Source organism: Nerophis lumbriciformis, linkage group LG01, assembly GCF_033978685.3.
Source record: "Nerophis lumbriciformis linkage group LG01, RoL_Nlum_v2.1, whole genome shotgun sequence".
Taxonomy (NCBI): domain Eukaryota; kingdom Metazoa; phylum Chordata; class Actinopteri; order Syngnathiformes; family Syngnathidae; genus Nerophis; species Nerophis lumbriciformis.
The window spans coordinates 30,654,843-30,668,971 of record NC_084548.2 but is presented as its reverse complement, the minus strand read 5'-3'; the positions used below and the strand labels follow the sequence as shown (position 1 = coordinate 30,668,971).

The 14,129-nt window shown below is 48.5% G+C and overlaps 1 protein-coding gene across 3 annotated transcripts in view; it reads left to right on the top strand.

Annotated features, from left to right (window-relative positions):
• Positions 1 to 14,129, top strand: part of LOC133618696 (nuclear receptor coactivator 3-like) — a 146,800-nt gene that overhangs the window by 103,571 nt on the left and 29,100 nt on the right. For all 3 annotated transcript variants that reach the window (XM_061979308.1, XM_061979291.1, XM_061979301.1), the window contains 2 exons: positions 1,117 to 1,224; positions 3,571 to 3,731. In XM_061979308.1, coding sequence (XP_061835292.1) covers positions 1,136 to 1,224; positions 3,571 to 3,731 — 250 coding nt within the window. In that variant the 5' untranslated portion in view covers positions 1,117 to 1,135. The remainder of the gene's footprint in view (positions 1 to 1,116; positions 1,225 to 3,570; positions 3,732 to 14,129) is intronic.

Sequence of the window (14,129 nt, the reverse complement as noted above, 5' to 3'; positions counted from 1 at the left end):
AGAATTCCCTCTTGTTGCCTTGTGATGGAACACAACAGCTTCACCTTGCCATGCCTGCAACATGTTCCTATATTATGCCTTTTTTCATTGGCAGCAATGTTAATACATGCATCCCCGTTTTCTATATAGCGGATGCTGATTTGTGGAATTATTCTGAGAAATAAATGAGACTTATCGAAGGGGGCATCCGGAGACGACTGTGCGTGATGATTAAATAAGAGGCCATCGCTTCCCCGCTGCCATTGGCCTGATTTGCTATGCAGCAGAGGCGGCACTCTGGTCAGGGGATAACCATGTAATCAATGGAATGAAAAAGCTTCTCTGGCTGTGAAGGTTAAGAGGGGTACTGGCGGCTTTCAGGCCACTCATTGCGGCACATGTGCATGCATGCACACTCGATCTCATCTTCCTGCTCTCCGCTCACCTGTTCCTCTGTTTGACATGCCTTTATCTCTTTCTACCAGCTCCTGCTGCCACCTTTTTTCCCTCTCTAACACCACCCTACCCCCCATATTTTTATTCCTCTACATTTTCTCTACATACTCCATCCCCCTTTGCCTCCCCCTTCCTCCCACCTCTCCCAAGTGCCTGTCGCTCTCACTGTGGCAAAGCAAGTGACCAATCAGATCTCACGTCACAGCAGCGGCTTCTCACTCCCTCCTTTTATATCTTCAGCTCCTTCCCTCTCCTCCGCCTCCTGTCCTCCCATCTGCTTCGCCTTCTAACAACCTTTATCAGCTCACTTCCTGGACCCGAAACCTGATGCATTATGGGAGACAGACGGCTGTCTAACGGGGTTAGTGGTGCAGCGTGGCTTTTCATCAGAGACCGTGCTAATCCTGTGTGTGTGCATGTGTGTGTGTGTGTGTGTGTGTGATCACCATGTGAGCTGATGAACTCCCACATGCACAGGCCTACACACACACACACACACACACACACACACACACACACACACATACAAACAAACGTGTTTGTCAATGTCTGCCTTGATATGAGCATAATTTGTCCTGATGTGTACTTTTCTGGCCCCTGCGGCCATTATTCCTACAGACTTCAATGGGAAGATGCATCATTTGCACCCTTTTCAGCTCTCGTGTCCATGCTTCCATGCAGGTGCTGATATGCGTACACCATGAGCGGATTGGGGGAGAACTCCATGGAACCTCTGAGCTCAGAAAACCGGAAACGCAAACTCTCCACTTGTGACACGCCTGGTCTTGGGTGAGTGTGAGTCATCAGCCAAATAGAGACCATGTGGGTCCTACCCAAATATTTACAAGTATTTTATCTGACTTATTTAGCTAATGTACTGTATATAATTTAGAGTTTAGAGTCTGCCCCTACAGGAACGTAACACAAAGAGTACAAAAAGAGAAATTAAGCACCATTCATGTCTAAAGCTTCGAGTTAGAAACTTTGGTCTGGTGTTGTTTCACTTACAAAAATGGTCAGAAAGAGTCTCTGACACTTACAGTCAAATAGCAGAAATAAATCCTGGATAATTTCTCTAAATTACATCTAAGCTTCTATGTCCTGAAACCACCGGTGTGTTGTTCTGCAAAAAGTTGGTCAACTTGACACTCGTAGCTACAATAGTTAGCTTTGATGTTAGCATTGCGTTGTCATTCCACATCGCTCAAGCCAAAGCTGGGTTATTTAATTAGTTATTTGTTAGTTGAAGTTAAAGTCCATCAAAAAGTTGTTCCGGCAAAAGGTGTTCAACTTGAGATTGTCGTGATGAAGGTAAAGTAATAATAATAATAATGATGGATTAGATTTATATACCGTATTTTTCGGACTATAAATTGCTCCGGAGTATAAGTCGCACCGGCCGAAAATGCACAATAAAGAAGGAAAAAAAGTATAAGTCGCATTTTTGGGGGAAATTTATTTGATAAAATCCAACACCAAGAATAGACATTTGAAAGGCAATTTAAAATAAATAAAGAATAGTGAACAACAGGCTGAATAAGTGTACGTTATATGACGCATAAATAACCAACTGAGAATGTGCCTGGTATGTTAACGTAACATATTATGGTAAGAGTCATTCAAATAACTATAACATATAGAACATGCTATACGTTTACCAAACAATTTGTCACTCCTAATCGCTAAATCCCATGAAATCTTCCTCCCCGGTGTCACCTCTGGTATGTCCTTTCTTTCTGCTCCTCGATTGCCGTTCTCTGCGGCATATTTCATTACGCCGAGCTTGTAATCTGCAGTATATGATTTCCTTTTCAGTGCCATTTTTGTTCAGCCCTTCTCAGTTTTTATAAGTTACCGCCAATGTTGATGTGATCCATTTTAATAGCGACGGCAGTAGCATATAGCAGTTAGCATCTCATGACCCACAATGCACTTCTGCCATGACCCTCCCCCGCCAAATTCTTATTGGTTGACGTGTGAGTGACGATTGCTGACGTGTGTGTGACGATTGCTGCCATTCGTCTCTTACGCGAATGACATAAATAATATTATTTGATATTTTACGATAATGTGTTAATAATTTCACACATAAGTCGCTCCGGAGTATAAGTCGCACACACGGCCAAACTATGAACAAAACTGCGACTTATAATCCGAAAAATACGGTAGCGCTTTTTCTAGACACTCTAGACACGCTTCACAGAGAAGTGAGAACCCATCATTCATTCACTCCACATTCACACCTGGTGGTGGTAAGCTACATTTGTAGCCGCAGCTGCCCTGGGGTAGACTGACAGAAGCGTGGCTGCCAGTTTGCGCCAACGGCCCCTCCGACCACCACCCATCATTCATTCACCAGTGTGTGCGGCACTGGGGGCAAGGGGAAGTGTCCTGCCTAAGGACACCACGGCAGTGATTTGGATGGCAAGAGGCGGGTAGTGAACCTGCAACTCTCAAATTCCTGGCACGGCCGCTCTACCCACCACTCCATGTCGCCCCCGAAAGTAGCGCTTGTGTTGGTGGCATGTTGTTTTTAGTAGTATAACCCTTGACCCGGAAACAGAAGTCGTACTTGGTCGCCCCAACATAATACGAATCGAAAGTAGGACACAAATGCACTGTAATACATATTATACATAAATACTACTTAATTTAACACTTAATTTGGGCCAAAACCCAGTAGAATGTGTTTTAAAAAATGTTTTTAAAGAACATTCGAAGCACGATGCAGCGAGGGGACAACTGTATATGTAACTTTTTCTGTACATTCTGTAGGCTTAGCTTTGTTTAGTTGTGCACAGTACAGCAGGCCTTCAACATGCACATTGTTGTTCCCATGAGTGCAATAAAAAGCACAGCACATGATTGCAGCATCTTATCACAGTTTATCAGACCAAATTATGTATGTATGTAGGTACATGGTGCAACTTTTTATTTCTTCATCTTACTTTGTGAAATGTGGCTCTAAAAACGACCAACCTACTATCTAACAGCTAACATTGCCTAATATTTCAAATCTCTATTGATTTTCACCGAAAATCTGCAAAAAAAAAAAAATAGTTGCTGTGGCCACATACATGCTGGCTCCAGGTTTCTCTGAAGAATCATAATTACTTTGTATGTTGCTCCCTGCAGGAGTGAGAGGAAGCGGCGGGAGCAGGAAAGTAAATATATCGAGGAGTTGGCGGAGCTGATCTCGGCCAACCTTAGCGACATCGACAGCTTCAATGTCAAACCAGACAAGTGTGCCATCCTCAAAGAGACAGTGCGCCAGATCCGCCAGATCAAAGAGCAGGGTGAGCTTTCTGATAGATTGTTGGGAGGTTGTGTGACTAAAGGTGTTGTGGAGAGACCAGACATCTGTTGACACACATGCACATGTGCACATAAACACTTTTCAGAGCCCAGGTGCAAGGGTGAATCAGTCATTCATCTATGTCAAATTTCACAGCTTCACCTGCTCATGTTTGGGAAGAAACATTGGCAGAGCTTTGTGAACCTGTCATTTGTGCGCGTCATTGTGTGCGTGCATGCGTACAATAGGTACACATACAGCTGCGTGCTGGCCTCACAAGGGGCTGTTTAATAGAGTGTTTTGCAGGTAATCAAAGTCATTCTGCCAAAGTGTCAAATCATCGCTTCTATTACAGCTGCTTTGGTTCTGTTGGTTTAAAGATCATCTAACTTTTAGTTACAACCTTGTTTGGATGTGATTCTTTGGGGCCATTAAAGGCGGAATTAGTGCTGGTTGTTGTTTTTGTTTCTGTGTGGCTCAGTCAGAGTCTGCCACCCCGACAGGAAAGGGAAGAGGCTACAGCTGGCCCTGACTGGCTGCTGACAGGTTGCCATGGTTACAGGAAGTGGAGGCAGACATGACATGAGCTTTTGGACTCATCGCTTGCTTCCTACCTGTTCTACTTCTCTCTGTCTCACTCTCATTTACTTGTCATGCAGATTTGGATGTGTTTTTGTGTTAAGTTGCGGCATCTTTCTCATCTATTTGTCTGGTTTTTTATCTTCTTTCCCACTGTTTGTGTACCCTTGTGGTTTAAGAGAGGACAGACAAAGAGGAAAGAAAGAAGTGTAAGAGAATAATGACGGTCACATGAACATTCACTGGAACCTGCTGGGAGACGGGAGATAGATGGAGGTGAAATACTGCAACATGTTGAGAGCGTTCATTTAATCGCTTGTTTGTGTAGTGCTGGACGGACCAGGGGTGGCAGGAATGTAATCATGCAATCTTATTGGAGACCCCATTTGTTTGGAGCCGATTGGGTCAAATATTAATACGATGCAACAATAATAATAATAATAATGGATTAGATTTTATATAGCGGGTCATGGAGCCTCGTTGGAGACCTGGGGAGGGATAAAGGGAGAGAAGATGGCGAAACAAACAAAGCAGCAGCTGTGGCATGAGCATCTTTGACTGCTAATGCTCAGAAACGAGCAAATCCAAATACTAATAATATAAATAGCAATATTGGCAGGGATAATGGTAATAATAGAAGCTATAACAGTAATAGTAATAAGAAGTGTAACGACGTGGTCGCATCGTGATGCGGTTCTCCCAAGGATGCAGACGGCTTCGGACACAGCTTGCAGGTAGGAATATGATTTATTTAAAATATAAATCATACGATGAATAAACAAAAAGACATGCACGTAGCACAAAAGGCAAAACAAAAGGACTAGCTTTATAAATAAAGTTGATTTGATTTGATTTAGCGTGGGAGCTAGCAGGCACAAATAGCATAGCGTGAAAAGCTAGCAGAATCAAAGTAGTCGTTAACAGTTATATGGGAACAAACTAGGAAGCCAGACCGAGTGAGGCCAGGGCAAAGACTAAATAGCCCTCTGATTAGCGCCCGGGCAACAGGTGCGCGTCCCGGACACTAACCAGAGGCAGGTGTAAGCAATTTGCCGTCATGGCAACTGAAACAAACAAAAACTCAAGGTCCTGAAAACACATGTGACTAGAAAATATAAAAACAATGATCCGGGCAGCGGATCGTAACAGTACCCCCCCCTTAAAGGACAGATTCCAGATGTCCCTTGACACAAAATAAAACTAGAACCCAAAAAACAAGAAACAGTTCAAGAGTCAAGGGAGGGCGGATTTGGTGGTGGGTCGCCAGACCACGTGTCCCCGAATCCAACGGGGAAGAGTCAGGTGGCGGCGGCGAGTGGACCGCCGCTGCCGCAGGCGAGGCGGGCGACCACGGAAAGGCCACATTCGTGGCTGCCGAGAAGGTGGGCATGAGTGGCGCCAGAAGTTCAGCAGCCGCAGAGTTCTAAGTCTATGTCTCGGGTGTCGCTGCCGTTTGCGCCACAGACGTCCATACAGAAACCTCAGAGAGCGCCGCTTGCGCAGCCAGACCACTCGAGGTCGCTGAGACGACGATGAGGGCGAGGAAGGTGGCGGCGTCCTGGAAAAGCCCACCGGAGACGAGGAGAGAGCAGACGTCGCCGTGGAAGCAGGAGGAGTCGTCGTCGCCGTGGAAGCAGGAGGAGTCGTCGTCGCCGTGGAAGCAGGAGGAGACGTCGTCGTCGCAGCCGCTGGTGCAGGTTCTGGTGCTAGTCTTGGAGCCGGTGCAGGTTCTGGTGCTAGTCTTGGAGCCGGTGCAGGTTCTGGTGCTAGTCTTGGAGCCGGTGCAGGTTCTGGTGCTAGCCTTGGAGCCGGCGCTGGTGTGGGAGCCAGCCGTGGAGCCGGCGCTGGTGTGGGAACCAGCCGTGGAGCCGGCGCTGGTGTGGGAACCAGCCGTGGAGCCGGCGCTGGTGTGGGAACCACCAGCCGTGGAGCCGGCGCTGGTGTGGGAACCAGCCGTGGAGCCGGCGCTGGTGTGGGAACCAGCCGTGGAGCCGGCGCTGGTGTGGGAACCAGCCTTGGAGCCGGCGCTGGTGTGGGAACCAGCCGAGGAGCTTGGCATGGTGGAGCTTGACGTGGTGGAGCTACAGGAGACGAAGCTTGGTGTGTCAGCCGAGGTGCAGGAACAGGTGCAGATGCTAGCCGAGGTGCAGATGGAGGTGGCCTAGCTGGCGGTTGTGGCTTAGCAGGCTGAAGGACTGGTGGCGGTGGCCGTGCAGGAGGTTGCGGCTTAGCACGCCGAAAGACTGGTGGCGGTGGCCGTGCAGGAGGTTGCGGCTTAGCACGCTGAAAGACTGGTGGCGGTGGCCGTGCAGGAGGTTGCGGTTTAGCACGCCGAAAGACTGGTGGCGGTGGCCGTGCAGGAGGTTGCGGTTTAGCACGCCGAAAGACTGGTGGCAGTGGCCGTGCAGGAGGTTGCGGCTTAGCACGTCGAAAGACTGGTGGCGGTGGCCGTGCAGGAGGTTGCGGTTTAGCTGAGCGCAGTTGTGCCACCCCACTTGCACCGTTCCCAGTACTAGCCCCCCCCTCAAGACGCGGATACCAGACGCGCTCCTTGCGGTTTGGAACCGTCTTCATGGGTGGGTGGGGAGGAGGTAAGGAGGCGGGTATACTCCTCTTTAAATTGTCCAAATTGACTATTATCACCCCTCACTTGAGATTGGGTGGGAGCACAGGGGGAAAAAATATGTGCAGTGGGCGGAGCAATAGTCACTGGAGGTGGAGTTTGAAAATCAGAATGTGACTGACTAGACTTACACTTAACAAAAATGTCCTGATAATGTTTTATCTTAGAATAAAAGTCATTTGGAATTGGCTGACATAAAGAAGCAGATGATGGGAAAAAAAATTCTTGCTCAATGACATCATCGGAAGTGGGCGGAGTTACCTCTTCGGGGGGCGCCAATGAAATGACGTCATTGTTGCAACTGTCCATGTGACTGACAGCCCAATCGGAGAAATGTTTGGCGAAGTGGTCGATTGGGTTGCCAAACATTTGAGGAGGGGAAGTTTGGGCTGAATGTGGCTTGCTGTGTACAAGTGGAGGAGTCTGAGGGAGTGGCGCGTCCTGGCAGCGAAGTGGAGACCTCTTGGGCGGCTTCCGTCTTTGCTGACGCGTCCCGTACTGCGGGGGTGTGGCGATGTCCTCGGGCCAAACGGAGTGGATTGGGACCAGCTTTCCGTTAGGACCCCATATCAGGTCCTGGCGCTCCGAGGGGGAATAGCGAAGAGTTTCCGCTTCCATCGCTCGCAACACCTCCCACGTACCTTCGTCGAACTCCTCGATGGCCGCCGCGGGAGAATTGTTATTTGCTGGCTTCCTACTGTAATGACTTGGTCGAATCGTGATGCGGGTGTGGTTCTCCCAAGGATGCAGACGGCTTCGGACACAGCTTGCAGGTAGGAATATGATTTATTTAAAATATAAATCATACGATGAATAAACAAAAAGACATGCACGTAGCACAAAAGGCAAAACAAGAGGACTAGCGTGGGAGCTAGCAGGCACAAATAGCATAGCGTGAAAAGCTAGCAGAATCAAAGTAGTCGTTAACAGTTGTATGGGAACAAACTAGGAAGCCAGACCGAGTGAGGCCAGGGCAAAGACTAAATAGCCCTCTGATTAGCGCCCGGGCAACAGGTGCGCGTCCCGGACACTAACCAGAGGCAGGTGTAAGCAATTTGCCGTCATGGCAACTGAAACAAACAAAAACTCAAGGTCCTTAAAACACATGTGACTAGAAAATATAAAAACAATGATCCGGGCAGCGGATCGTAACAAAGAAGACTGATGATGATGATGATGATGATGACTTAATAGATTAGAGCCCCGGACTAATTAAAGATGCAGAAAACTACAGTAGCCGACAGGGACGAACGCGCCACGCTACAACGTCCAAAACACACACAACCAACCAGGACACATGCAATATAGGAAAACACAACTCATTGGATCTGTAGCCCCACAATATTGCTTAAAAAAGTTTAATAAATACAGAAAATGTATCTTTTCACTCCGCCAGATTTCTTCTGGCATGCAAACTATAGTGTGCCAAGTAAGACTATCCATCCATCCATCCATCTTCTTCCGCTTATCCGAGGTCGGGTCGCGGGGGCAGCAGCCTAAGCAGGGAAGCTCAGACTTCCCTCTCCCCAGCCACTTCGTCCAGCTCTTCCTGTGGGACCCCGAGGCGTTCCCAGGCCAGCCGGGAGACATAGTCTTCCCAACGTGTCCTGGGTCTTCCTCGCGGCCTCCTACCAGTCGGACGTGCCCTAAACACCTCCCTAGGGAGGCGTTCGGGTGGCATCCTGACCAGATGCCCGAACCACCTCATCTGGCTCCTCTCGATGTGGAGGAGCAGCGGCTTTACTTTGAGCCCCTCCCGGATGGCAGAGCTTCTCACCCTATCTCTAAGGGAGAGCCCCGCCACCCGGCGGAGGAAACTCATTTCGGCCGCTTGTACCCGTGATCTTGTCCTTTCGGTCATAACCCAAAGCTCATGACCATAGGTGAGGATGGGAACGTAGATCGACCGGTAAATTGAGAGCTTTGCCTTCCGGCTCAGCTCCTTCTTCACCACAACGGACCGATACAGCGTCCGCATTACTGAAGACGCCGCACCGATCCGCCTGTCGATCTCACGATTCACTCTTCCCTCACTCGTGAACAAGACTCCGAGGTACTTGAACTCCTCCACTTGGGGCAAGATCTCCTCCCCAACCCGGAGATGGCACTCCACCCTTTTCCAGGCGAGAACCATGGACTCGGAGTTGGAGGTGCTGATTCTCATCCCAGTCGCTTCACACTCAGCTGCGATCCGATCCAGTGAGAGCTGAAGATCCTGGCCAGATGAAGCCATCAGGACCACATCATCTGCAAAAAGCAGAGACCTAATCCTGCAGCCACCAAACCAGATCCCCTCAACGCCTTGACTGCGCCTAGAAATTCTGTCCATAAAGGTTATGAACAGAATCGGTGACAAAGGGCAGCCTTGGCGGAGTCCAACCCTCACTGGAAACATGTCCGACTTACTACCGGCAATGCGGACCAAGCTCTGGCACTGATCATACAGGGAGCGGACTGCCACAATCAGACAGTCCGATACCCCATACTCTCTGAGCACTCCCCACAGGACTTCCCGAGGTACACGGTCGAATGCTTTCTCCAAGTCCACAAAACACATGTAGACTGGTTGGGCAAACTCCCATGCACCCTCAAGGACCCTGCCGAGAGTATAGAGCTGGTCCACAGTTCCACGACCAGGACGAAAACCACACTGTTCCTCCTGAATCCGAGGTTCGACTATCCGGCGTAGCCTCCTCTCCAGTACACCTGAATAGACCTTACCGGGAAGGCTGAGGAGTGTGATCCCACGATAGTTAGAACACACCCTCCGGTTCCCCTTCTTAAAGAGAGGAACCACCACCCCGGTCTGCCAATCCAGTGGTACCGCCCCCGATGTCCACGCGATGCTGCAGAGTCTTGTCAACCAAGACAGCCCCACAGCATCCAGAGCCTTAAGGAACTCCGGGCGGATCTCATCTACCCCCGGGGCCTTGCCACCGAGGAGCTTTTTAACTACCTCAGCAACCTCAGCCCCAGAAATAGGAGAGCCCACCACAGACTCCCCAGGCACTGCTTCCTCATAGGAAGACGTGTTGGTGGGATTGAGGAGGTCTTCGAAGTATTCCCTCCACCGATCCACAACAGCCGCAGTCAAGGTCAGCAGAACACCATCCCCGCCATACACGGTGTTGATAGTGCACTGCTTCCCCTTCCTGAGGCGGCGGATGGTGGTCCAGAATTGCTTCGAAGCCGTCCGGAAGTCGTTTTCCATGGCCTCACCGAACTCCTCCCATGTCCGAGTTTTTGCCTCTGCGACCGCTGAAGCCGCACACCGCTTGGCCTGTCGGTACCTGTCCGCTGCCTCAGGAGTCCTATGAGCCAAAAGAACCCGATAGGACTCCTTCTTCAGCTTGACGGCATCCCTCACCGTCGGTGTCCACCAACGGGTTCTAGGATTACCGCCACGACAAGCACCAACTACCTTGCGGCCACAGCTCCAATCAGCCGCCTCGACAATAGAGGCGCGGAACATGGTCCATTAGGACTCAATGTCCAGCACCTCCCTCGTGACATGTTCAAAGTTCTTCCGGAGGTGGGAATTGAAACTCTCTCTGACAGGAGACTCTGCCAGACGTTCCCAGCAAACCCTCACAATGCGTTTGGGCCTGCCAGGTCTGTCCGGCATCCTCCCCCACCATCGCAGCCAACTCACCACCAGGTGGTGATCGGTAGAAAGCTCCGCCCCTCTCTTCACCCGAGTGTCCAAAACATGAGGCCGCAAATCCGATGACACAACTACAAAGTCGATCATGGAACTGCGGCCTAGGGTGTCCTGGTGCCAAGTGCACATATGGACACCCTTATGTTTGAACATGGTGTTCGTTATGGACAATCTGTGACGGGCACAAAAGTCCAATAACAAAACACCGCTCGGGTTCAGATTCGGGCAGCCATTCTTCCCAATCACGCCTCTCCAGGTTTCACTGTCGCTGCCAACATGAGCATTGAAGTCCCCCAGTAGAACGAGGGAATCACCCGGGGGAGCACTCTCAAGTACTCCCTGGAGTGAATCCAAAAAGGGTGGGTACTCTGAGCTGCGGTTTGGCGCGTAAGCGCAAACCACAGTCAGGACCCGTTCCCCAATCCGAAGGCGGACGGAAGCTACCCTCTCGTCCACCGGGTTGAACTCCAACGTACAGGCTCTGAGCCTGGGGGAAACAAGAATTGCCACCCCAGCCCGTCGCCTCTCACTGCCGGCAACGCCAGAGTGGAAGAGAGTCCAGCCCCTCTCGAGAGAACTGGTTCCAGAGCCCTTGCTGTGCGTCGAAGTGAGTCCGACTATATCTAGTCGGAACTTCTCCACCTCGCGCACTAGCTCAGGCTCCTTCCCCCCCAGCGAGGTGACGTTCCACGTCCCAAGAGCTAGCTTCTGTAGCCGAGGATCGGACCGCTAAGTGCCCTGCCCTCGGCTGCCGCCCAGCTCACATCGCACCCGACCTCTATGGCCCCTGCTATGGGTGGTGAGCCCATTGGAGGGGGGACCCACGTTGCCTCTTCGGGCTGTGCCCGGCCGGGCCCCATGGGGACAGGCCCGGCCACCAGGCGCTCGCCATCGTGCCCCACCTCCGGGCCTGGCTCCAGAGGGGGGCCCCGGTGACCCGCGTCCAGGCAAGGGAAATCTGGGTTCCTTAATCGTTTTCATCATAGAGGTCTTCGAGCTGCTCTTTGTCTGATCCCTCACCTAGGACCAGTTTGTCTTGGGAGACCCTACCAGGGGGCATCAAGCCCCCGGACAACATAGCTCCTAGGATCATTGGGACACGCAAACTCCTCTACCACGTTAAGGTGGCAGCTCAGAGAGGAGCAAGTAAGACTAATATAACGAAATACATCAATCTTAAAATAATTATTCGAATGTGTCAATTAATTAAATTGTGAAATTGTGAAATCATGAAATAATTAGGTGATGAAATAATGAAATCAATAATTCAGTAGGTTATTCAATGTAATTTTACATTGAATAAATTAATGACACATTTAATAACACATTTATGCATTTATTTCCAATTATACTTAGTTAATGACACATTTACGTAATTATTCAAAGATGTATTTATTAAATTTTGTCCCATTTGTCTTTCGATAACTAACTCTTGGTTTCATCGTACTTCCGTTGTGCTTGTCACTGCCCGACCAGCACCAGAAGACCCGATCGGTCCACGCACAAACGCGCGAAGACTATGTCACTTCCTGTCAACTTGTTTTACGGTAATTCTGTTCGTTCACTGTTATTATGTTTGTCTTTTTTTGTAATCTTTATTTCAATAACAACAGCATATAAAATATTATATACAAAACAGAACTTCCGGTGTTTAGCAATACAGTATTTATTTTGAAACCATACAGATCTGTACAGAGACCTGAACAATGTGCTTTAGCAGCTTTAAATGGTAAAAAAAAAATCCATGTTTTTTTTACTATTTTATTTATTTCAAATACATCAATTCACAATACTGATGATTTAAAATTATATTTTTTATTAGGCCGCAGATACAGATTTAGCTAAGTGCCTCATTAAAAAAAAATCAATATAGTACTCCTGATTTTTTTAAGTCTACCCTTTGTTCATTTATTTACTGTATTCTCATTATCTTTTGCTACGATGTAACCCATTATTTTTATTGAATAGATAATAATATAAATAGGGCTGTCAACGTTAACTCGTTAACGCATGTGAATAATTAAAGAAATATCTATCACGTTACCATAAATGAATGACGATTAATCACAATGTTTGTTTTAACCGCCGGAAGGCACGCGCATTGCACAGGCAGTGATCACATCTCATGCCAGTGTGATGATTGTTAGAGCGATGTGCTCTGCACTCTTTAAAAGAAACTCTTTATTAAAGCGACAAACTTTCTTATCATCGGCGCACATCAGGTTTAAAATAGCATCTTAAAGCAAAACATGAAGTGAGGATGGCGTCGCGAGTATGAATGCTACATGGACAGTAAACTATGTTGGCTAAATACAACAGCGTCTAGCACAGATAAGTTAAATAGTATGCCTTTTTTAAAAGAACATCTACTGCACGTCGGACAGTAACATATGTGAAGACTTACAGTAGCGCTGCAAGATGTCGTTCATGTCGCCATCTCCCGTCATACAAACTACCTTGGAGGTAGAGGGATTGGAAAGGTAAATAAGCGTTTTTGTTTAAACAACTGGTTAAACTAAGGAAGAGTAAATGTAGATGTAAATGTTGCACTATTTAATGTTGTTTATGGATGTCTTTATTACATTATCTATTAATATACTGTACATCTATAACTAGTTTGCTATATCATTGCAAATACTTTCAAAATGTGCAATTCTTACTCTACTTACTGTTACCAAGTTTTGAGCAAATCAATGACTTGCAGTTCAGTAAAACATGTGAAAAAGTTCCTGTATGACATTCTGACTATCAAGTTGCATTTGTATCCAGATATTGGGGTATTTTCTTTGGCAGATTTTATTAATGCAAATCATGATTTAAATATAAACCATTGATAAAACATTAAACTATCACAGCACGTGAAGTCGCAGATGCTCCACTCAAAATATTTCTAGAAAGTACACGACGTCGTCTTCACACATGCGTGGACTGATCGGGTAGTGACAGTGTTGTGTGACATGTGTTTTGACGGATTGCGCGTGTTTTGGACTTTGCAGCGAGTTTGCTCCTGTCGGCCACCGTGGAAAACAGACTTTGCATGTAAGCGTGCGATTGAGTGTGGGACAGTTTGTCACTTGGAACCGTTGCTGGTAATCCCTGGGAGTGCAACATCGACCCCTCCATCCTGGGGGCAGTGCAAGGCCCCTCTGACAGCACCGTGCCGAACCAGCCTGAAGGGGCAGCAGCGCATCCCCACTGAGAGAACCATCCATCCATCCATCCCTTTTGGGGTCGCGGGGGGTGCTGGAGCCTATCTCAGCTGTATTCGGGCGGAAGGCGGGGTACACCCTGGACAAGTCACCACCTCATCGCAGGGCCAACACAGATAGACAGACAACATTCACACTTACATTCACACATTAGGGCCATGTTTTTGGCGGTGGGAGGAAGCCGGAGTACCCGGAGGGAACCCACGCAGTCACAGGGAGAACATGCAAACTCCACACAGAAAGATCCCGAGCCCGAGATTGAACTCAGGACTACTCAGGACCTTCGCATTGTGAGGCACATGCACTAACCCCGGTTCCACCGTGCTG